Source organism: Rhipicephalus sanguineus, chromosome 5, assembly GCF_013339695.2.
Source record: "Rhipicephalus sanguineus isolate Rsan-2018 chromosome 5, BIME_Rsan_1.4, whole genome shotgun sequence".
Lineage (NCBI taxonomy): Eukaryota > Metazoa > Arthropoda > Arachnida > Ixodida > Ixodidae > Rhipicephalus > Rhipicephalus sanguineus.
The window spans coordinates 41,549,323-41,574,935 of NC_051180.1; the positions used below are offsets into that span (position 1 = coordinate 41,549,323).

The following is a 25,613-nucleotide window of genomic DNA, read 5'->3' on the forward strand; positions in this document are numbered from 1 at the left end:
ACTCGGCGCTAGTGCGCGGGCACTTTAAATGCGGCTGCGGTTTGCGGACACAGCCTGTAGAGAAGGTAGCTAGTGCTTTAAATTCACAGTGCAGCGCAATACAAACCGATACAAACGGAGACCCTCTTATCTGCGCAGATATTTAGCTTCCGTAGCGATCAACATGGCGTACGCGCATTGCCTGTCTGTAACTAAAAGCAGATGAGATAACGGCAGGGGCGTAGCCAGGCGACTGCCCGCCGGGCTCTTTGACACTGTTGTCACTGAATGCACACCGCTCCAAGATTTTGGGCAGATAAGCTGTGCACAGTCTTTCATGTTTACACCCCATGGTAACAGGTAATGCAATATAAAATGTTCATTAATGTCAATCGATCCATTATAATTCATATAGAAAAGCGGTGCCTGGGCCACAGAAGACTGTAATGGACACACAAGCGCAACATTTATTGCACTGCACACCCACTGGAAAACGACCATAATATAATTCATTTGTTCACAATATAATTCATATAGTTCATTTGAGTGAGCCATATACCATCATGTTCGACGGGAGTTAAAACATTACTTTTTTTTTACTTGAAAAAGAAAGACTCAATGAGGAGCTACGTTTAGTTTTAACAGTGCTTAGTTAAATGTTTTGAGTGTCTACAGAGCCTGATCAGTAGAGGCACACGTGTTGAAACTTCAGACCCGACAGCCTTCAGACCCGAAGGACGCTCAGGGAAATTCTTGCTACTGCATCTCGCTACTGGCCGGGGTATAACTGATGCGAGTAACCACTCTGAACACACACACGCAAATGCACACACACCATGCAGCAAGTTATGATGCTCCTCTCTGCCTTTCATCTGTAAAATGCACAGAATTGGTGCTTTTAATCATCTGTGGAGACACGATTACAGATCAAATTGGTGCCAATATTCTCAAATGCTGACAGCAAGTGCAGCACAAGCACACTTCCATAGAGTTTTGCTAGCGTCCAACTTTATATACAATCAATCTTTCACCATGGTAACTTCAGAGCGAACTTTGAAAAGTGCTTAAATCTAAGTGCAAGAAGATTTATAAGGGGTGTTGCAGGAGGACGGAACATAACAGTACACATATTAACACATGAATATCCTGCATTTCCGATTTGCAAACCTGTGGCCGTTGTGTTGAGCCAAGATGACTCAATCTGCAACTGTTCAGCCGATATCCATTTAGCTATGCTCAGATGGCAATGCAGTAGTTATGCGGTGCCTTTAGCTTGCATTTAACTTTGTGTAGAATAAATTTTATTAGCATTAGATTTCTACCAAACGCACACAAAAAAAGAAGAAAACGATAAAATGCGAAGCGAAGAAAAGGACCACCATATCAGGCAAGAAAATCAAGACAGTAAAAATGTTTATTCCTGACTTGTCATTTCAGAATAAAATCTTAAAAGCATAAGGGTTTTACTTAATGGGGGGAACAGATGTTAGGACATGCCTTTCAAAGTGTTGTTGCAGACAGTGAAGTGCTAACCACTGTGTAGAAGAAAAAAAAAATAAGAAAGAGCATGGGTTTGTATGGGAATGTACACTATACAAGTAATACCTTTGCAAATGAAAGGCTTTTCTTTTTGATCCTCTCTAAATGAAAATGACAAAGCATGCGAGAGAAAAAAAAAAGTACTGGCACTACAATATAAATAGTTCACTCAAGCATCTTAAGCAGCATTGTGCAAGTTACATAATATGAATGCCTTCAACTGCCAGCAGCAATTGTCCTCAATTACAAATGTTAGTTCCTTTTACACAGATGCAACCTCGCTAAATGCACGCTAAAGCGGCGGCCTTCAAGTGTGAGAGCAAACTTTTTTTTTGCCTCTTTTTTTCTATTACAGCATCTTCGAGCACTCAACAGAAAAGAACAAAAGAAGGAAAAGGGCTACGGCACTACATTGTATGGCAGAGTGGCAAGGTGCCAAAACCTAACTCATTTTTTGTAGAAAACACTCTGCACAATCACACACACAGGCCACAAAAATGGCATCATTCTTTCACCTGCCTCTCAGTGTCCATTGGCAGCAGGCAGCAACAAGGAAAAAGAGACAACTAATATACAATGACCAAAGCAGCAGCTCAGAAAGTTACAAGAGTTTTGGCAATGTTTCTATTTCAACACGAGAAAAGCAGCATGTTAGACGGCTCAGCATTACTAATCGCATCACACTCCACCTGTGTACATATATATATATATTTACGGGGTGTCCCACGCAACATCAACAAAGTTTATGAAAGGAAAAACTACCCACATTCAAACACCGGAAAGAAAATAAGTTAAACAATAATTGATCGCAAAGTCTTTTCACAGAAGTTGTTGCAAGAGCTAACGCACGCTACCAGTGTGAAATTTCACGCTTTCATAACAGCAATATGAGAGCGAGCAAACTTGCAAAGCATTGTCAATGTTGCATGGGGCATCCTGTAGACTGAATGTATGGTACCAGCATCAGCACTCAGCCACAGGCACTAGGTTACTGGCACAGAACTAGTAAAACACTACGCAGCAGTGGCCACACAATTCCCTTGTAGAACTACCATGAAAAGGAAAAAAAAAAAGGGGATAGCACAGCGGCTGTGCTAACAACACCACGTGTTGTTGCAAGAAAAGGTGCGCTAGGAAGAGGCCTGGCACACCAGGCTACTTGTAGTAACATGATCGTCATGAACACAATGTTATTTATTTCGGCCCCTGCACTGTGGCAGTCCTGCACGACGCCGTCCAATATTACAAAAGCTTGCCTAATGGGACAAAAGTAGGTGTAGCAGCATCACTCGTGAAGCAGTCACTCTCTCGCTCGCTAGCGTGGTTCGTGGATGAGCGTTAAGTCCAACTGGCCTGAACCACATTTTGTGTGCGAGCGTCTCGCGCAATAATTCATAAGTTGAGGGCATGCCTAGCCCTCAGTAATCGAATCTCGCATCGCAGCAACTTGCTTGCGCAACTAATCCGCACTGCCGGAAGCTAGCCGACTCTTGGCGAAAGTAATGTGACGTCGAAATACATGTGTACAAATGCACAATTCATCGGAAAAAAAATACAGAGTCCCTGAAAGCAACCAACTTGTTCACCTGAAAGGGGAGCACTGCTCCATCTCGCAGGTATGTAATGAAAAAAACCTCAAGACATACTCTTTGCAGTAATCACGTGCTGTAGTCCCACACTTTAAAAAAAAAAAAAAAGCACATGGAACATGCAGACTAAGTTCATCTTTGAGTTGCTTTGACAGCTAAAGCTCGGCATGGGGCCACAGTTATTGGCAATAAAGCAGCTTAGCAATGGTGACAGCCCGTAGGGAAGCATTCGTTCATTCTTCTTGAGTTGCTGCTCGCACGGCACTTCCAGTTCAGGGGTTACTGGAGGAAGACGATGCCGTGTTTGAAGGGGAGCCAGGTGTGCTTCCGCTGCTGTTGCCTTGCGCTCGTTGAATATACAAGTTGAGTAGTTTCAACTGTCACAAAAAACGAAATGAGAAGGAACACCATTACACCCTCAGTGGCAAGAAACAAACAAGTACTACAGTATAACCTTGTTACAACGGATCTGTTTACAACAGACATTCGGATATTACATACCAATTTGTGGCGTTATGCCGACCTCCGTATTAGTTCCATTGATTGAGCTTCGTTTACAACGGATTCTGGTACAACGGACATTCGGATATAATTGACTAAAATTTTAGGCCAGCAAGGTGGTCAGGACTCCTTTAGAGCGGACTTTTCTACCACGGTCATAAACTTCCGACTTCAAACATCGCTTAGCATACTTTCGGGACGGGACCAGTGCACCGCGGATATTGACGTACCGATTTAAGAACGAAGGCCGCCGATCCCCGGTCTGTCAATGATCAGCTATGCCTAGCTGTGGCGACAAAAAAACGGCGCGCAGCGTGCTTGGTGTTGCGTTTCGGGACGCTGACACGCGAAATTGTGAGCCGCTGCCACCGCCTCTCCGCGCGGTCGCTGCACGGCGAGCTTGGCCGGGGGGTCTGCTGCCGATGCGCAAAATGCCCATCCGCACAAGCAGCAGACGACGATCCCGAAGCGAGCATTACCGCAGAGGCAGCCAAAACGTGTTTTTCGTACGCTTGTTACTGAATGGAGGAGCCAGCTGAAACGGAGAACTTGAACGCGGAGAAATGCTCTTTACAACGAGCCCAAAATGGTGGCGCCCAGTTGCGCCGTTGCCAAGCTATAATTTTGAAAAACGCTTTTTTTAATATATTTCTGCAATTTTCACCAAGTCGGCAGACGCAAAACAAATTTTTATAGCACTTCTACGTAGTTTTCATTGAAGATATTTTGGAATCAGATAGAAATGGGCTACAGAAACTGAAAATGCGATTTTTCAAAAATTGCATTTTTTTTGGTCCCCCATTAAAAATAAGACCATGTTTGTGACTTGTAATTCTCTCCGGTTATAACAGACCCATTCAGTGTTTACATGAAAGTCTGTTGTAACAGTACTTGGATTTTACATATTCCCTTTACAACAGACCAAAATCCTCTTCACTATGAAGGTCTGTTGTAATGAGGTTATACTGTATTACCGTCATTAAATTACCAAAGGATAGTGAGATGAAGTTAACTTCCATTTCCGTTTTGCAAATTGGAGACCAAAACCCCCTGAATTTAAAAGATTGTGTGGGAGCAGCCTAAATAACGTGCTATGATACTTGTTTCCTATTAAATTTTGGTTTCAGCACTGTGCTGACAGGATGTTGCAAAGGACTGGCTCTATCTGTTCCCATAATTGCTGCAACTGTCAAGTGACCACTATTTAAACACGTATCCTTATCTTTATTAGCGACACTGTCACACCAAGCATTACTGCTACAGATCGTACATAGACTTTTCTCTGTCATGATGATATTGCCCGGTACAATGGCAGTTATTTGATCACCAAATTAAAAGAAAGCATTTCTCAGCGTTCATAAGTGCTAAATTTCATTAACACACAAGATGCATATGCTAACCCGCGATGGATGTGCACAAACTATACCTGCCCCATTACAAGAGTAGAGCCCTAGTTGAGATAAAGCATCGTCAACCAAATTTTACATCTTACTTTGTAATAATCAGATAATTCTTTATATCAGTGTTCCTTAGATCGAATTGAATAGAACATGGCATCGGTGTTTGTTGCACTTTGAACAAGTGACAGAGTGAACAACTAGGCACATACCTTGCATCCCGTAAGGGAAGCCAAATGTGGCTTCATCAAATCAGAGCCAACTACGCCATGCAGCGTCACCATACAAAATACTGCCGCCTTCCGAACAGAACTCTCATTGTGATCGTATGCCTGCAATTAAAGGGACAGCATAATGAAGGGTCCCCACATGATGCCCGGGGATGCGACGCCACACACTGAATGGCAAAACACTCACACATGCACACACCACTGTAGCAAAAGGGCAGGAAGTAAAATCAAGCCTTTTCACTCTGTCAAAGGTCTCAAGTACAATAACTTTTGTACAGCTTGTTTGAGCATGCACCACTACACAGCTACAGTAGACAGTCATTAAACGGAACCTGAAGGGACCAGGAAGATGTGTTCCATTCAACAGGAATTCTGATATTAGACGAAACTGTTCCGTTTAAGCAGCAATTCTGTTTAACATATTTTCATTTATTGAGAGTCTACTGTATATTAAAATAAATACCTTACAGGCCACACTTTATTTTCGCAATCTCGATGATGTGTGGCCCTTGCGAGGGACTAGACCATTTGTTACAATACAGTAAAAGCTCGTTAATTCGACACCCGCTAATTCGGAAATTCGGACGGCTCTATTGGTCCCAGCCAAAGTGCATGTTAATCTATGGGACCACACCTTCATTAATTCGTCAGAATTCGGCTCCGAACCACTTCATTCGGACAAATGCTGACGGCTGCCGCTACACAAAAGTAGCGCTGGCACCACTGGAGTGAAACCGAAACCTGAGTGGCATCGCCATCAACTAGTGGGGGCGTCACCGAACGTCGGCGTCTTCTTTCTTCGCTCCACTGCGCCTCCAACACCATTTTCCCTTGTGTTGTCGTGTGGGCACCGCCTCTTCTTGAGGAGTTCTTTTTTTCCCGTTGTGACTGTGTTTGCATGCCACCACCATCGTGCGCTACGGTGATGGCAGCGCCGGAAAAGCGGCAGAAGTACTAAGCGAAGAACTTGGCGACTAAAGTGAAAATTTTGGAAGCTCTAAAGAACAGCGAATCAAGACAGCACATTATCAGCACCGATCGACGACTGGTCTCCTGACTGATCAAGAAATTATTAATGATGTCATGGGCACCCAGGAAGACCACGATTCTGACGAAGAGTCATGCGAGGAGATGCAGCCGTGACCTCATCGTACCTCACGGGAAGTCTCGGAGGCGCTTTTGATATCAGGGTATGTTTGCCTGAGCACTTCCGACAGTTTGCGTGCTGTTGGCCATTTGGAAGAGATAAAAAAAATTGTAATGTAAGCCGGAATCTGCGCGAAAAGGCAGACGACCATTACAAAATACTTTAGCAAATAAAGGTATGCTTCTCCAACTTGATTTTAATGTTTTGCCTGTTCATTCGTTAATTTGGCATTCGGTTAATTAGGACATTTTTTCCGGTCCCGTGAAATCCGAATTAACGAGCTTTTACTGTATTTCTGACAAGTACCGCATGCCCCGTAATCTATTGTATCATTCAATGACCGCACATCGCTGAAAGGCGGCTGCTGTCCTTTTCATATTGGATTCATTCACTCATGTGCACCACGCAATTTACTTCTAATCTTCACTATTGTTGTCACAGCTGGTTGCGCTCAGTTTGCAAACACATTTGTCGATAAGTCATCCTGTTCAACCCATGGCGTTGTGGGTCCCCATAACTTTAAAGCTCTCAGCAATCACTTGGAATTGGTCAGTTGGAATGCACGTGCACAGTTACTTCGACTATGTCTGTTGAAACTCCCCGTCTTTTTTTCCTTTTGTTTTAAATTTTGATTCTTGTCCCGTTTTCGGGCTGCCGTGTTGAGGGCGTTGCCCTTGCACGAGCTGATATGGAAAGTTGCGAAGCTTTGTGCAAATTCACGCCTCTTTTTGGGGCATATGCTACACTGCAGCTAACAGGAAAATGTGTCTTGTGGCTCTTGTCCAACACCTAATGTCAGTTTATGACCTCTACTTTGCACAATCACCAAGTGTGACAGGAAACTGTGCTAAACAACAACAGTAGTCGTAACGGGAATAATTTTCACAGAAGTTATACTAAAGAGAAGAATTATGCCACTTCAATGCAAATAACAATTAAATGTACAGCCTGTGAAAGGAAACAGCTATTTTGTTTCCTATACCATCATATCTATATGAAAACTTTTTATTTTATTAATGTCAAGTAATTGGCTCTGATTCCTAATTGAAGTTTTGAAGTTTCACATTGTCCAGCTTCCCCTTTGGCTGGAAAGCGCTAGCTACAAAACAAGAACAGCTATTTGGCAACATATACTAGGGGTAGAAAAGGATGCGATTTAGACTGCAATTGTCAGGGTTACCTTCAGCAAAACCGGCATCATCTGAGGCAGAAGTTCCACTATTATCCTTTTTGGATGCACCTCCACAAGCTGCAATGAGCAAACAAGAAAAAAAAAAGTTATGCATTAGAGAGATTGATGAGCACAGCATTCAACATCGTTCGGATGTTGTCCAAAGAATGTCTGCACTGCAGTAAGCATTTATTGTTACCATACACTGCATATGTCGCATATGATCACCTAACACCGAGCATGTGATGTGAAAATCCTATATTTAAAACTGCATTTTTGCAAAGTGGACCTTTTCGGTGGCCCTTTCATATCATGTAGCCCCATGATGCACTGTTGAAAGGATATGCCACACAGATAGCACTTCAAAAAATTGAAGAATGAGCCAGTTGGTAACTGTAGTTTGATAGATTCGTCGTGTGCATGCAGCGAAGAAAAAAAAAGGGAACAAGCACAGTCAAATAACCATAACTCTGCTTGTCCACTGTTTCCTTAGTATGGGCGTACTACCAACAAAACCCAAGTTTTTTTTTTTTGGCTGAGCCCTGCAATGTATATATCAGGCTTTCAGTTATGGAAAAGCCAGCTTGAAAGTGATGTACAAGACAAGCACGAGCAACTGAGCGACGCGAAAGGAACAGGAGTATCTGTGCAATGCAGAAATTCACACTCACTCGAGACATGACCTTGATAGCAGCGATGACTAATTCTTGCTCATCCGACTCCCCGATGAGCGAGTGCAAGAGCCGCATGGTTTGCTCCGGAGGTAGCGCCGCAGCAGCCTCCATGGAACACAGCTCAGCGGCGCGGCTCACCTGTGCACAAACACAGCCACATGCACTGTAAATTACAAGAAGGGATTGCGAGACCGTTACGGATCACAAGGCTTGACTAACTTCGGTGCAGGCCTAGTCTCGTGTCCACATAATGCTGATAGTTTCTATGCTTCAAATGTGGCTATTATTTAACCCTACATGTTTGCAGGAGTGCGAATCGAACAAGTGCTATCAAGAATGCTTGAGCCCATTTTTCATGTTCTGAAACATCGTCTTCCGAAAAAACAATGGAATTATTGACAAATCGTGAACAACTGAACATGCATTGCAATTGTTACACTTTACACAATTGTTGCCATGGTAACCAATTAAATGACATGAAGCCGTTATGCACAACTAAACAATACTGGATCCTGTGCTGACATTCCACTCTGTAGTGAGGCAACAACCTAAACTTGTGCTCATGTAGAATAAGGTACTATAAATGGTTGTCTTGCATGGCAAGAATATCAATATTAGTCAACTTAGGTACATTTCATCTTAGTATATTCTATTATGTACTATATTCTCAGTAAAAGTATTAATACTAAGATTACTATATTCTCAGTAAAAATGGCAACTGTAACAAACCTCTCTTTCGGATTGTTTGAAGGTTCCGAAGATCTTAATCAAGGTCAGCTCAGCATAATTGTGGAAGTGTTGTGGCTGCCTCTTCAATAGTTCAGCCAAGGCTCTTAGGGCAGCCACTTTTACAGGCACCTGTGAACAACACAAATGGTCAACATTAAACAAGTTATATTGATAATACCGTTCATAATTATAATGGTGCAAAATACGAAGAAGAGAGAAACAAGAAAGCAGACAAATACACCAGAATCACATGCCCATATCTCATTGAGTTTTGGTTGATTAAGTTAGGGTGCAATGCCTGGCACACCAACAGACACTGTGAATGCAGTCTCCAACTATACAATTGTAAAGCACTGCCCAAATCCTGACATCAAACAGTATTTAACTAGTATTACAAATACAGTAGAACCCCGCTGTTACGTTCCTCACTGCTGCGTTTTCCCGGCTGTTACGTCGTTTTCCGCCGGTCCCGGCATAACTCCCATAGGATACAATGTATTGGGAACCCCGCTGTTACGTCGTAACTGTCGGACCGTTCCCGTATGATACGTCGCGAAGTGCGCTCGGAGCCGACCGAGTGACTACCAAAGAGAGCGGCCATGGTGCATTTTCACGCAGCTTGGCCTCGTTTGACCGTAATATTAGGCGCATGAGAGGCGCAAGCAACAGAATCTTTCAATTGATGCAAACAAAAGCATGGCCTTCGAGATTCAAATTGCAAAGATAGCGTCTATGACGTAACTGCTCGCGAAAGCAAGGCCTTCGAGATTGGCATTTACTATTGACAAAAGCATAGCCTTTGAGATTTGTACTGCACAAACATGGCGTGTATGACGTAATTGCTTGCGAAAGCAAGGCCTTCGAGATTGGCATTCACTTCTGCCATCGCGTTGGCGTAGACTCATCATCATCGTTATTTGTCGGAGAACGGGAGGAGTTCGAGCTGGTTGGAGCTCGCATGGTCGTGCGTGCGGTTCGCGGTCGGACTCGCCGCGCCGGTCGTGATTGCATGTGCTTAGTTCTTTCATGCCTACAGCTGTTGGTGTTAAGAAAATCACATACGTTGATAACATTTCTGTGGATGAGGCCGCCCTAAGCTCCACGTTTCTATCCATCGACTAGATCGCGGCTGAGAGCGCCAATTTTCGTGCTGCTCGTAAGAATTGAAATAAAATTCTGTACCACTAAATATTTTGCCGTTTTACCTGTTTTTCGGCTCTTACGTTTCCCGTCTCTTACGTTTATTTCCTACGGTCCCTTCAAAAACGTATCAGCGGGGTTCTACTGTAATAAGATGTTTTGAGACAGTAAACACAGTCTAAATGGCAGCAGTACAATTTTAATACAGCAGGGGGCTGCCAATTGGGATCTGCATTATTCCTAGCAAGGAATGCAAAATAATAACACCTCTCCTCAGGTCATACAAGTCTGCACACTTGCTTCACAGTGGTTTCACACACACTGGATGGAGTATGTAAAAGAATGGTGTAATTGAACCTAGGTATGAATGGGAACAAGTGCTGGTCAACGAAATTACATCAACAAAAGCTACCGACAGTGAGCCGTGCAAGCATGCGTGTGAGCGACTTCTGGCGAGTGTTGGTGGTCGACAGTAAGTGGGTGCTGGTAGGCACAAATGAGAAGTGAGAGTAGGCCTTAGTGCAAGTTATTATTGACCTCTTATCCACCTACTGCGCCGACCTATGCTTACAGAAAAACGTCCTCACCACTTGTTCTTCAAGGTTTTCCACAAGGCACCTTAGTACATTCCTGAAATTCTCGTCCCACAGTTCTGGTGAACCGTCCTTGGTGAGGGGCATGAGCTCAGACAAGGCCTGCTTGCGATGCTCTGTCCTGCAGTGGCAACAAGCAGTGCTAGTCAAAATGAAGCCAGCAGGTGGCAACTCATGTTCTTGCACTTAAGCATAGCAAACCGTCTGAACAGATGGCGTGATTTGTAGTATTCTCAGTGAAATACTGTGACATCCCACACCATGTCGGATGCTCTGTTTAATTTGCAGTTTATGATATAGTAGACTTTCGATAATTCAAACTCAAGTGGACCTCAAGATTTTGTTTGAATTATCAGAAGTTTTCGTAACTGTGACTGTTGTGATAATAAACTTGCAAACTAGTGTTGTGACGTTTATTGTTTGTCAGTGCCGCAGAACATAGACAGCTTTAGACGTCAGAAATCGTACTGGTACTCGTTACCATATGGCGCAAGCACGTGTGTCTAGTAAAGGATGAAATGTGTTGTGTACCGCGACAGCTGGCAGCCATTTCCCCGTCTTAGGACGCTTTCCTGCATGACACCAGAGTACTGCGGTGAAAGTGACTAAGAAGCATTCGGCACAGGATAGGCCAAAGGCAGACTTTTTTTTTTTCTTCCTCAGTCAGCATGCGATTGTCATTGCGCATGGTTTGTCTAGTTTGGCTGTTTTGTAGGCAGGCAATCGGATTTATTTGCGACTGGTAGTGGCATAAAAACGTGAATGTTCAGCTAGAAGAAAAAAAAAAGCAGGAGATATTTCCAGGCATGGACACGCAAAAAGTTTGAATTAAGCAACTTTAAAACACATTGAAAACATAGCAGGTCAACCAAAAATTTAAGATTTCTTTGGATTAACTGCAAGTTTGAATTACAGAGAGTCTACTGTGCAACCTAAAAAGCTAGCCAAAATAAGCCTTCTGCTTACCAGTCTTATTTATGCCCAACGAAGTACGACACGAGACTACTGAACAAAACTAATAAAAGATCACTTGCGCGAAGAATCTTACACTCAACAGAAATGCTTTGGGCAGATGACAGTAGGTGGCAAGTTGGCAAGTTGCTGCCAGGGAAAATTAAATCCCATAAAGGCTGAGCACAAGTGCTAGTCATTTGCCAGTCACTGCACTGCAACTTAATGTCACAACTCTATGAGGCTCTCTTACCTATGGAGTAATCTGCACTATTGTAAAATGTTATAGACAAGTGGCCTCAATGTAGCCAGATGGCTAATACACAGCCTCTCTCACTTCTAAAATACCTATCCAGTAGCGATGCAAAGTGCAGTTCATCAACAATAATTTAAGATTACATGCAGGAAAACTGTGGTAAGGATATGATGCAATGCTCATGTGCGGCATGTCTCAAGCCATGCGCTAGTCAAACGGCAAAACATTAATGTAATGCACTGTTAGTACAATATACTATTGATGGTATTTTCTACACTAACAACAGTTTCATGGCGAACTACGATAATACAGTCGAACTTCGTTAATGCGTACCCGCTTTAAGCGTACCAACGGTTAAAACGTAGTTGCGACGAATCCCCGACCGAGTCTCATAGAGCCTAATGCATTCGCTGACCGCTTAAGCCGTAGTGCTTCGCCCTACGCCTACCGGTTAGTGCGTACCCTGCGTACCGCGATAACGTTTTGTGCCATAAAATTTTACTGCGCCGCTGAAATTCCCGACGCCACAATGTGCCGCCAAAGGTTTTCCGTCTTTTCGAGAAGTGCATAGATCGGTCGATCACTGATTCCGACTTCCGCGCGATTTCGGCGACGCCTTTGCGGGTAAGCATCGGGAAAGAACGAAGGTGAGGCGGTGGCCACCGACGAACGCGCCAGCATGACTTGTCGCCGACAACCTTATGACAATAAGTATCTTCAGATATCTGCTTGGGCACGCGAGCGGCACAGCACTGCTTTAAGCCTACTGCACGCTTTTAATAGGCGACAACCTGAACGCACTGGGCCGCCGATCTCTGCCGCCTCGTTGTGCGGGGCCGTGTTCAAGCGCGCGGCGCTTTGTAGAAACGAAAGCAGCTCGCTGTTGCGGAGTTGAGCGTTGCGAGTCGTGGGCGACGAGAAACCTCTTCGCATAGACGCTATCACGCTAAACGCACGCGTACGGTTCAGCAAGCATAGTGCTGTTATAACCATACTACACGCTTTTATTGGGCAACCACCCAAATGCTCTAGCGCTCTAGCGGTACGCTGCCAGGACCGCTAGAGCGTCACGGAGTGCACATCGCTTGCAGGAAGTTCGTCATCGGCGTGTTAACCGAACAAGCTCATCTGTGCTCATCGGCGCATCTGTGCACGGTCTGGAGTGAAGTGGGTACGAAGAACACTCCCACGACAAATGCGTGCGTGCGGTACAGCAAGCGGCCCGGCAGTGACTGCGTGAGCCGAGAAGGCGACACGTTGCACGCAACTAGCCAGGAGACGATCGGCTCCACGCCGCTGCACAGCACTTCACTGGAATTGTGTCAGTTTTCATTTAGTAGCAGGTCGCGGTACAGACGCACACCGCGGAAAGCGGACGCTGTCCGTTCTGTCGCTACGTCGGTCACTGCGCATACCGGACACTGTAATAGTTCCGAAATGCTCCTTGGCGTCACCACCGCACGCTATCGGCACTATTGGACTGTCGTGCGGGAGTACCAGAATCTTTTCCCCAGTTCAGCAAAAAGAAAGAATAGGCTTTGCAGTGGGTACTTTAAGCAATATTTGCTGTGGCACTGTATTTATTTCTTTGCTGGCGGCGATGGCGTATGCGAGGAGACGCAAATTTTTACTTGGTGGTTAATGCGTACTACCGTTTAGTGCGTAGTTATGCGGCGTTCTTGGCAGGTACGCATTAACGAGGTTCCACTGTACCATCAGTAGTCATATTTATATCATCGATAACTTATCACTGTTATTGACAGTAAATTTACCTGTACCTTTCTATTCCTACAGACGAGACACTCCAATGAATTGGAGGCAGCAATCTACTGCAACGGAACGTTTTTCTGGGTCAACCCTATTAATGCAGAACTGCCGATTACACAACAAAACGCGTGAAGCTTCACGTTTTTGTGTCGTCGGGATGCTTGGCAATCCTTATGAAGATTGTGCAATGATTGCCAAGCATCCCAATTAGAAGACTACATATGATCACTCATGACTGCATATTAATACACTCAAATGATTAACAAAAATTTATTCGGAACTTGTGCATCTTGTCTCATTATTGTAGCCTAAATTTTTGCACAGTACTTGCAGTCAAAAAGTTCTTAAACAGCGTTTACTTAAACAACACCATTGAATTAGGTTAAACGCAATGGAATTCAACAGAACATAGTAACCCGCCATGTAATGCGGAATTTAAACTATACATTTCGTTAAAGTCAGAAATGCATACCTGCTGTTTGGGTTTTGCAGGATGGCGAAGATGTTATTCAGGGTGTCTTGTTCTGAAAGAAACGAAGATTATTTATGCATTCATTAATTCTTTCTTTTATTCGGTAATTCACTCAGTAATTTAGGAAACCAATAAGTGATAAAAAATAACCTAAATAACTAGGCAACCAAGTACAAATGCAAATAGAATTCAAAGCAGAAATTAGTCGTACCGCTTTTGCCGACACCACCATCGAGTGACGTTCGCCTGATCCGATGCATACCAGTTTCACCATCCTGTTAAAATAAAACAACATGATAGGTCAATACATTTTATTGACGCCAGCTGCAAGTTGTTCTAAGTAATAATGCAGCAGTATTTTAGGGGAGAAAAAGCACACACAAACATCTTCCTTTTGTCTCAATATACACACAATTCGGCATGAACCACATGTCACGTGAAATGCTTTGCTCAGCAAAGTGCAGGAGGGTTTAAACACTAGCGACAAAAACTTTAGCAATATTGATCCGGCGAAATGTACAGTGAGCGCAGGAGTCATGCGACAGGAGTCGAGGTGTCGAGACTCACACGCCCTCCGGCTAAAGGCTCTCATTGGCCGACGGAGAGGGGTGTGCAGGAGAGGAGAACAAACTGACACTGCACATGTCCACTGCTTTGACGATGCACGTGCAAGAAGGAAGAGGAGGGAATCTACGTTAGCTTAGCTTCGATGTCAAACGCGTGACACTCACGTATTCCCAGCTGGCCATGCGCTTGACGGGCGAGGCCTCCCGGCTGCCGGTCAGGCGCTGCTGCTGCGTGAAGGTGCACGACTCTTCCCAGTTCTGGGGTGCCAGCCGCTGCCTGAAGCTTCCGCCTCCCAAAGGAGGCAGCAGCAGCTCCGCGCCCCGGGAAGTGGGCGTCAGGGTGGAGTCCGTCGAGTCCATACCCCGGCCCGGGTCCAACGCCAGCCGGTGGATCTGGGCCGTGGTGCGGCGCAGCAGTGAGCTGTACAGCTCGTCCGGGTTCAGGTTCTCGGTGTTGTCCTCCTCTTCCTCCAGAGAACGCTGCAGTGGCGTGCTTGATCGGCTCCCGCTGCTCCGGCTGCCTCTGCTGTGGACGTGCACGAACACAGAACTAGTTTCAATGCAGCACTCTCTAATGCCTTATAAGAGAAGCCCCATCTGAAAACGTGCTAGTTACAGTCAACGTCCAATTTTTCTGACTCCCTAGGGTCCGCGAAATCGTCCGAAAAAACAAATTCATGCTTTTTTATTCCGCTCAAGCGGTCAAATCGCCACAGCCACGTCCGAAATAGCTTTAATGCCTCCCAGTACAATTATCAGGCATTTTGGTGGGTGCCCAGGCTCTCGCAAATACATTCGGTACCTGCCGCGAACCACGCTTAACTACGTACATACGTGCCAACCGCCACTTTTGCATCTCATGATGAGCGCGGCTGATAACAGCAAAGCGCGGGATAGATTACGGCTATCTCGCATGAAACGTCTGTAAACAATGACGCGGAACACAAAGACTGTGGCGGAAGAGCGGACGACTCGTCCGGCTTTCCCCGATGCGTGTGCGCACAAAAACGATGCGCACACACATCGCCGAATCGCCGCTGATACGCAGCATTTGCTGCCGTGTCAAGCCGATCGTTTCTAGTTGTGTGCAGCACATCACCAACTAAGCTGACACCGTCACTTTACTGTTGCTGTATCGTACGCACGCATTTATCATGAAAGGGTTCGCGATGTGCACTTAGTTCCTGACCGCACACGGGCACGGCAATGGAGAGCTGGTTTCGTCCATGAAGGCAACGCGTCTATGCAGCGCAATTAGCGGTCTCGCACAAAGAGGCAGCAGGAATGGCGGCGCGGCGCATTTGGGTTCTCGCCTATTGAATGCGTGCAGTACGCATGCAACTGCGCTAGGCCACGTGCACTACTGAGCAGTTAACTGAAGATGCTTATCGTAAGGGTTGTCAGCGATTAAGCCATACTGGCACGTTTGCCAGCTGCCGCCATCACGCCTCCGTGCATTTCCGCTGCTTATGCGCAACATCGCCGCACCGCGCCGCGATAGCGGCCCCTTTGAATTTTTGGTCTGCTTCACCCCATAACGATTTGGCATTGCGGAAAAGCTGACTTTGGACTCTGCTACTGTCTCAAACAGATCAACTCGCGAAAGCGCTGGTTCGAACCTACGAGATGATAGACGTGGCAGAGGTGGGGGCTTCAAATAATGCCTTTTGGACCTGCAGTTTGGGCAGAAAGTCCGAAAAATCAGACGCGGAATAGCTTCAGCGTCCGAAATTTCGGATGTTCTTATACATTGACGTCTATGGGGCTGGTGACGGTACCGCGAAAGCGTCCGAATTTTTGAGCATGTCCGGAAAATCGGGCGTCCGAAAAATCGGGAGTTGACTGTATATTTGGCATTCACTATAAGTGCACTTGCAGATATCGGTGTGGAAAATTAGCATAAGTGTCATGCCTCCAACAAGCAAGCAAATAGACTTTTGAGAATTTTGAAGACTTGTTGACAGCTTTTGCAGGCCAACACATCGCACAAGTGTAACGTTAATTTATAAACATATGCTTTGCGCCATTATTAACATGCAACTGTACGACTGGTGTGTTCATGTGCTTTGTGCCATTATTAACATACAACTGTGCGATTGGTATGATTCCATAAGAAAGGCACATTGGCTTGCTGTTTATCGGAGAACAAATAACTTGCTCACCAGGACGTACATTTTAATGACACGCTATATTTTGCCTACCAGAGATGGCTTTATATACCGAGCTGCAAGCAAACACGTTTGGTGTAACAGACTGGCCGGGGATATTGCCCATTTTCAGTTGTATTTAAAGCAATATAATTAACACATGGCTAACAAAACTTTATCTTTACTTTATCATGTTCCCCAATTCATTTTATGTGTATTATATTGTGCTTGGACCGTAGTGAGGAATGGGGGCGCTAGGCTTCCCTAACTGGCAATCTTCAATACACACGATACTAGTTGCACAGAGGGAGGTCATGTCATCACATTAAAGGCCAACTGCAACGAAATTTGACTTGGACAGAATTCGCTCGGAATGCGTTGTATATGTTGGGTAAGTAATGATAATCACAGTGAAAAATCTTGCAGTCGCGTATTTCATTTATAATTGGTGCTCGAATTGTCAGCTAGCAGACGACGCGGAGCCCTAGCGGTGTGCCCGGGCAAATCAGACAGAAACGGAAATGACGTAAATCACAGCCCACGGCCGACGTGAGCAGAACTCTCTGCAGCCGCATCCCTTCCTTTTCTGCGTCGCGCCCCTCTACGAGCGGCCAATTCAGAAAAGTTAACCATATTGCAGGACGAAATGCAGGGTCGTAGGCTGCTGGAACACGTATGTTACGGACAGGACTAGCTTTCACGCTTTTCCGAAACACGTAAAGCTCCAATAGCTGCGGGTTATCGCAGTGAGGTCAAAGGAATGGGAGCTATCGAAGAGCATGGTACTTTACGCGGCGCACTTCAAAGACGACGACTTTATGTACGACCGGTCTCTTTTCGCCCAAATACTGTTGAAACTGAAAAGAATGTTGAATCCTGATGAAGTGTCTTCAATATTCAGCCACTGCAAACCCTACAGCGGGAAGCTCCGACCAGTGTATGGAGAAGCACCGCCGACAAGAGGTATTCGTATTAGACAGCTTTAGTATAGCCTAAGATGCGTGTGTCAGCGTGTTTCGCACGCTAAAATATAGCGTAACGCTATTCTAAAGACACTAGAATAACGTAAAGCCGGCAAAACGACGCCCCGCAAAGCGCTAGACTAGCTGCGCCATCTATGCACGAGTAATGAAAGCTCCAAAAGCTGATCGGCTCGCTTTTAGTTGCTGGTAGTCAAAGCAGCAAAGTTCGACAAAAATGTAGTCGTGCTCGGTTCAAAGAAATTCAAACACGTAAACGTATTTTAAGAAAACAAATTGAGCTATGTTAGGTTTAATGTGTTAGGTTTTGGGTGCAGTCAGACAAGTGTTTACAGAATAAATGCAGGGACGCTTTCGGTAGAAAAGGGGGTGTGCCAAACCCAGCGTCGATGTTGAAAACAACGCTGTCTTACCGTCCGTAGTCTATCAACGAAGCGAGAATACCCAATGTGTAAACCACCAGCATCATTTATTGTGAACCATGCAGTGAGTTCTCCAAGACAGCAGGGCGAGACGATTGGTGCGAAGCGGGCAGCCGCTGCTTGGAAAAGAGCTTTATCGCATGTATCCGTGTTTCCTTCACGGTGGATGTTTACATACTTTGTTTTTTTCGTTACCATCTAAAAAGAAAACTCTGTGGCGCGGCTGCGAAGCGAATACTTCGGAGCGCAGAGCAGACGATTCGCCTGCATAGGTCGGTCAGTCGGGCTGTAGTCTGCGTCACTTCCGGTCAGCTGTAATGGCGTCGTTTTTCTAGTTTCGGTATCAAAAATTGCGTTGCTGGCGGGTTTTTTTCCGAGGTAACCACTTGCATTTCGAAGCTGAAATTTGGCAGGTAGCATTATATCCAGCTAGACTGCCTATAAATCGGATTTTTGAGGTGTGCGAAATTTCGTTGCAGTTGGCCTTTAATCAACTACTCCACTTTGGCATGGGGCAATTGAAATCAAAGAGCAGTGTGGCCCTCCGTAGCAGTTTTCTGTTAGTTTGTGTCAACGCTTTGCCACCACAAGAGTGTGTAGCAATAATTCACTACTTATTGTGCTAAGCAAAAGCATCCTAAGAGGGGCATAATTTGCTGCCCCTAGAGGTTTGGCTGGCGCATTTCAATAGGTGAGGCTATGCGACTTCATTTCAGTAAGAGAATGAATGTTTGAGCTATTCATCAAACTATGCTTTGTGCATGGCTTGATGAAGCGGCACTTACTTTGGCGTACTGCTGATGGGAGAATGGACATGCGCCGTGATGGGGCTAGGCGTTCGCAGCTCACTGTCATCAGTACGACCACGCATGTAGGACTGAATCAGGCCCATTGCAAGAGCCTATCAATGAGAAAATAAGCACCAGGTCAAAGCCACGAACATCACCGAGCGAAGTCACTCGGTCTGTGTACAAAGCGATAAGCACATCAATATTAGTACAACAGAATGAGAACAACATAAACAAACAACAGTATGTTTACAATTTGGCTATACACCCTTTTAGATCATTAAAAGTCAATATAACTGACTTTTTGCCAACATTATCAACATCGCAAGCCAAAGTGCAGATTGCAAGTCACGCAAGAAGCCTGCCTTTGGCAAGGCTACATAACAGCCTACATGTCATTGTCGTGAAGCTCTGCTGAAGACATGACGGCACTTCGATGTGTGTTGGCAGCAAAAGGATTAAAACAGCTACATTTTCATGATTAAGCTGGTGCCAGAAAATTTACACCAGCAGAAAAGTAGCATATGCTTTGTCACGGCAATATGTAATAACTGTGCTTGTTTGAGTTCCGTGCCTCTAGAAGGCGTCGCCACCCTAGCCACTCTCAATTACACCTTCGGTAACCTAGTTTTCCTATAACAGCCGAAGTTTGCAGGTAAACTAAACTTTAATAATTAAGTTGGGCTGTCTACGTAATGATCTTGCAGCTGGGTGCAGTTAGCTGCACAGATTATATGGGCAAGCAGCTCTTCTCTTTCCAAGAACGAAAGAGTAGGTCTACATGTATGCATGAATGAATGGGTTAAAAAATACTTAAGTAGAAAAATATTGCACGCAAAATGACATACAAAGCTGTTTACCTGGTTGTCAGGGTCAAGTCTGCTGAGTAATCCATTAATTTCTGCTGGCCTCAGCTTGAATATGGACACGATAACCTCCTGGGCATGCTGCGAAGACACAGAGAGAGAGAGAGCACGTAGATTATACAAAATGCAACTGCTGGTACCGTCAGAACTCTATATTCTAATGGACTGATGGAGCCTCTCCTGTGCAAATGTAGCTTGGAATACATCGCAAGGAAAAACCCACAAGCGGGGCACACTGACCCTCTTAAGTTCAGGACTCTTCTGATCACGTATCCAGGCAAATATCTTGGCAACCATAGAGTGAGTCTCTGGAGTGTTGACCAGCAAGTCCCCAGAGTCCATCGCTTGGAGCAGAGACATCAGATACCGTAGAATTGTGATCTTGACCTGAGAGAAGAGGTAATGCCAGGATGGGTTTAGCTACAGATTAAGACGTCATGCACAGCTTATGGCATGTACATTAACAAACGTAACAGGTAGTCTATGCTGCATCAGGCTTGTGGTTGCACATGTGTGTGTTAACAGACCCCCTTAGCATTTTCCAAACCTTCACTGAAAATCACTTGAAAAAGACAGTTTTTGTTTAGGTGTACTCATACGCTTAACAGACATCCTAATGTAGAAGAAATTATAGCATACTGAACTGCTACAAAAGTGTAGTTCCAAACCAAGAAGGGGAGGGGACGTTAATTTTCACTAGAGAGCACACCAACCGGAGTTTTTTTTTTTTAAACTGTGTACACTAATGTGCTAACTGCTACTTTATTCATGTGAATATTTTGCACTGAGGTTCACTTCGTCAATGCACATTTTATGTACAACCGCATTTCATAAAAGACTGAATCTATGCATCAAAGAAATGGATATTAAAGTTGAATGCAGCAATTTTTCCCAGGAAACACTTATGCAGATGGCAAGAAATTCATTGTGTCAGGGACTTAAAATTGAACACGTGTATATAAACATTAACCAAAGCAAAAGAATTGAAGCCTACCTTGATGTTTGGAGTCTGCGTTGGATCAGTGATGTACCTCACTACTGCTTGAAATTGGTCGCCATGTGGAAAACAGTCTCTGTGAAGGGATGAAAATAAACAACCACAAATGATGAAATGAAAGTTTGTACAAAATCTCTGTGCCCATCAAGCAATACAAGATTTATTTCCACAAAGGTAAAGCTGCGGCAAGATTTTCTAATCTTAACAATTTTACAATCAGTTGTCTCAATTTTCTCTGCATGCCTCACGCACTAGGCAACTGCACAAGGTATCCGTGAGGTGCTGCCTCACAAACTATAAGCTGCGTGACTACAGTGCAAACAAAACACCATATCGCATAATAGCAGTGTTGAAAGTACTATAAAAAAGTGACGTTACATACAACTGAAAGGATGCCTAACTATCGCAATGTCTATCTTCAAAGGTATAAATTTCTAAAGAGCAGAGAAACCAGATTGGTTACATAAGATAGACCATCCTTGCGTGGCAAGTTCTACTTGAGTCAGTGCCTCCCTAATCAGAATTTAGTTTGATAAAAGTTCAATTTAACAGCGATAAAAATTATAGCATGGCAAAAACACAATGCATCATGTCAGAACAAACGACAGTCTTATTTCTAGAAGAGCCAGTTGAAGCATTAGTTTTCTGCCTAACTGATGCATCCATACCATAACTGCTCAATAAATAGAGACATTGAAACCACTGAAATGTGATCAAACAAAAAGGAGATAGGTAAACATAGTTAACAGGATTATTACCGAATTATGGAGAGGATCTTCTGAATCTTCATTTGTAGTGAGCTCAAGAGGTCTGTTCCCGTCTTGATGAAGAGACGGGTAAGCAAAACGTACAACCAGCTGTGCAAGTCTGCACTGTGGACGTGGATCAGCTCCCCCAAGGCCTCCAAGAAGAGTGTGAACACCTGAATCAAGAAACAAGAACCTCTGGAACCTTTGCCACATACAAGGTTCAACACAGCCGGCTTTAGGGAAGAGAAAAACAACAACTAAGTAACAATTCGAATGTGACGAGGCCTTTCTACCCTCTTACGAGTTCATACTAGGTGTGGGCAATGCTTATGCGGAAGGTTTGGTGTTGCAAACGCGAATGCTCTAGGGGATGGTTCCAGATTATTTGGACTAATCGTGCATCACAATTTCACCATCAGACTGCATCAGCATTGGAATGCAGGTAGAACTCAAGACTTCATGTTCAAAAGCATGTCACGGCCACTAGGACATCAGTGGGTATGCGATCGACGAGCTTCTAAAGAAAAAGCCAGTAGGTAGCGATGTCGTACCTTGGTGTGAGGGTCCATGAACATCTTGGTGAACATGTCGGTGACCTTCTTGAGGTCAGGCAGAGAGAGGGTGCGCCCCGACCGCAGCACTGACAGCAGGCCCAGCAAGCCCTCTTTGCGGTCTGACCAGTGGATGCTGGATAGATGCTTCAAAATGGTCGGCACGTCTTGCACTGGGATGTGGCCCTGTAACAATTTAAGTGCCAGTCAGTTTCATTTTCCAAGAGCCCTTACATAGAAGATATTAAGCATCTTGTGTTATTACTAAAGAAACCACGGAAGTGCCCACCTCATAACCACCTCTGTTGTAGGAACTGAACGAGCGGTCCGAGCAGACACTGGACGTTTCGCTCTCATCCGACTGATCGTCGAAGGCATTGTACCGGTTCTTCCTCGGAGGCGTGTTCTGTGGACAAGAATGGTGAGCACAGCTTAGAACACTTAGTAGAGCCAAGTTCAATGCTATATTTACATTTTTAAAGATACATTCCTTGGTGTTGAAATTAGGGGTGAGGCGTGCGAATAGGTATTCGAAATTTCGAATATTTTTCAAATAGAGTTTGCTATTCGATTCGATTTGCACTGGAATTTCACTATTCGAACAATTAGAACTTCCCAAAGACAAATACAGTCAATGTCCGATTGAAAGTGACCCCTTCAGATTTTCAATATGCTTCACTTCATTACACTCGTATTGCGGCAAAGCTGCCTTTCAAGCTCCGTTACGGTCAAACATAGCCAAGACACAGTCAATGTCCGATTGGAAGTGACCCCTTCAGGTTTTCAATATACTTCACCTCATCACACCCCCGTATTGCGGCAAAGCTGCCATTCAAGCTGCACTATGGTCGTTAACTCAAGAAAACGCTGGTTCCAACTTGGAGATGAAAGATGTGGCAGAGGTGGGGGCTCAATTAAAGCTGTTATGGACCTAAAATTTGGGCAGGAAGTCCGAAAAATTGGACACCGAAGCTTTTTAGCATCCAAAATTTCAGATGTTCTTATATATCGACGTCTACGAGGCAGATTTAGAACTCCGGACTTGAAGGGAGCGCACCCTTGTCCGCCGCATCAGTTAGGCTTCCACAGAAGTTGAAAGAGGAGGAGAGGCTGAGGAAATGGCATCTTTGCCTATCACGTGTAAAGTGTTGTCGGCAAAACTTTGGTGGCACCAAATCATGTACATAAATACAATTTGGCCTCTAGATTGCCTCATTCTTGATAAGACAACTATGAAACACCACCCCGCCAATGCTTCATCAACCTAGCAAAAAGAAACACTTTCATGTTGCTATCTCATAAGAATATGCTTAGGAATCCTCTCCAACTTTTTTTTCTGCAATTTCACTTCGAAGTAGTAGAAAAATATTCTAGAAGTATTAAAAAAATATTAGAGAAATATTCGAAAAATATTCTATTCACACTCACACTTCAATATTCGAATTCGTTTCGCACCCAAAATTTTGCTATTCGCACAGCTCTAGTTGAAATGTTTGCTGACACATGCATGTGAATACACAAAAATGGGTACAAAAAGGTGCACTAGGCCTGCTGAGGCTCCTGTGCCTAACACAAATGCTGTCTACAGTTTATAGAGATATCATCTCTATTTTACCAGTTTTAGTGCTAAGCAGAAAGTTAGTTCAATATAGCAAGGCAGTAATATGCCATTCTACTCATTAAGTGCTATTCTAGGAAAGCAAGTATGTGAAGAAAGGGAAATGTCTTCCCACAACACAATCCAAAAAAGGCAGAAGTTTAGGGAAAGATGGATGCTTGAAGAGATGAAAAGCCTTGAAGACAATACCACTTGCTGACATGTTGGTTACATTGACACCCTGTGTTCAAGAATTTTTCATCTGACACCACAATGTTAATCAGCAATGAAGCGATAATCTTTTTTTTTTTTTTTTTGCTATTCCGGCACACGGTGTTCTATGTAAAGGAGAAGAGCGGGGAACGACTAGGTTTGCTTACCCAACATTCCAAGGCATCTGCCACAGCAGCCTCGGCCTCTTTACTCTGTTGCAGTATCTGCTGAGCCATCAATGGAGCACCAGCTGTGTTACCAGAGGCGATAAAAAAGTACATGAGAACACACCGAGGGTGAAGAGGGGGCAGGAAATAATGGAATCATCCTAAACAAAATTAGCTGCCCTCATACTTGTTCGCACAAATGAAAAATTTACGCACTAACAAAATCAGCACCAGTTGTTAGTGCAGTACCATCTCTAATCATGTGCATTTCTATGAGGCTTAATTACTGCATACTTCAGTGACGTTTTATTCAAAATAAACAGCGCTAATGCTTCGGATTCATCATGAAGAACAACTGCGAATATATATATGCACTTTGTTTTTGCCGACTGCTGTCATGGCCCTGCAGTTTTTGGCTTTACACTCTTAAAGTTGCATCTTCCATGTGTACTTCGGCTTCTAGCCAAGGTAAGGTAACAGGATCTCCTTAAAACCAATCCTCAAGCCTATGAGCAAACTGGTTATTTCCTACTGCAGTGCTTACCAATCGCATAGCTATGATGGTTAACAAATAAAGGAATGCGTGTCACCACAGTGAAATATTTCACAAAATGTTGCCTCAGTGAAAGTGAACATACTGCTATTGTGCTCTACTGCTTGGAAGGCTATCCAGCAAGCACAATGTGCTGCAAAACCATGTGAAAGCCTATTCATGAGCTTGATAAAGGACACAACCAGTTGAAATTCTCACATCGCACAGCTAAACGTTCAAAATGCCTTTTCAAAGCATAAAAACCTACACAGTCTACAACTACAGTGCTAGAACAACTGTTAAGTTCTATTGCAAACTTACTTGTGATGGTTGTCGGGTGATACCGGTCGCCAGCACCACCAAAAGGGCGCCTTGTACTTCCACTGAGGCGACGCTCGTACACTGGAAGCAAGCAAAACATAATGATGAAGCAAACTTTAGTGGTTGTTGAAGATAATAACCTGCATCGAGACCTCTGTCAAGCACATTTCATGGTGTCAGAACATGAATGGAGCATTGACCTGGCAGCTCAAATGCCACTACAGTTAAAGAACCTCAATTATGACAACTGCGTAAGAATTCTACAAGCCTCTTACACCTATTTCAAGCATATGATTGTCTATGTGTCCACGAATGCGCTGCCACAGCGAGTGGCTTGTTGCCTGGTGCAGATATGCCATTCAACAAAGCCGTCGTTCACGAATCACTTGTAAAAAGTCCAGACCACAAAAGCTACACATGTTGTAGAAGTGCTGGCAGATAATCAGTCTGAAGGTCGAAAAATAATACTATTTATGCTGGATAAAAAACGCAGTTCACTCTCTTAAGGGGGGACATGGCACTTGAAAAAAAAAAGTTTTTTATTTCTCGATAGATTTTGATGGAACTTCCTGAGTTTATGTA

The 25,613-nt window shown here is 44.3% G+C and overlaps 1 protein-coding gene across 7 annotated transcripts in view; it reads right to left on the bottom strand.

Annotated features, from left to right (window-relative positions):
• Positions 1-1,375: 1,375 nt before the first annotated feature.
• LOC119393546 (CLIP-associating protein 1-A) overlaps positions 1,376-25,613 on the bottom strand; it is a 154,308-nt gene continuing 130,070 nt past the window's right edge. For all 7 annotated transcript variants that reach the window (XM_037660631.1, XM_037660629.1, XM_037660630.1 and 4 more), the window contains 18 exons: positions 25,032-25,112; positions 24,179-24,261; positions 22,491-22,607; positions 22,202-22,387; positions 21,660-21,823; positions 20,899-20,977; positions 20,145-20,291; positions 19,899-19,985; positions 19,036-19,151; positions 14,867-15,227; positions 14,347-14,410; positions 14,136-14,187; positions 10,684-10,810; positions 8,957-9,085; positions 8,225-8,365; positions 7,563-7,631; positions 5,218-5,337; positions 1,376-3,484 (listed from right to left, as the gene is read on the bottom strand). In XM_037660631.1, the coding sequence (XP_037516559.1) occupies positions 3,380-3,484; positions 5,218-5,337; positions 7,563-7,631; positions 8,225-8,365; positions 8,957-9,085; positions 10,684-10,810; positions 14,136-14,187; positions 14,347-14,410; positions 14,867-15,227; positions 19,036-19,151; positions 19,899-19,985; positions 20,145-20,291; positions 20,899-20,977; positions 21,660-21,823; positions 22,202-22,387; positions 22,491-22,607; positions 24,179-24,261; positions 25,032-25,112 (2,228 nt within the window). In that variant the 3' untranslated portion in view covers positions 1,376-3,379. The remainder of the gene's footprint in view (positions 3,485-5,217; positions 5,338-7,562; positions 7,632-8,224; positions 8,366-8,956; positions 9,086-10,683; positions 10,811-14,135; positions 14,188-14,346; positions 14,411-14,866; positions 15,228-19,035; positions 19,152-19,898; positions 19,986-20,144; positions 20,292-20,898; positions 20,978-21,659; positions 21,824-22,201; positions 22,388-22,490; positions 22,608-24,178; positions 24,262-25,031; positions 25,113-25,613) is intronic.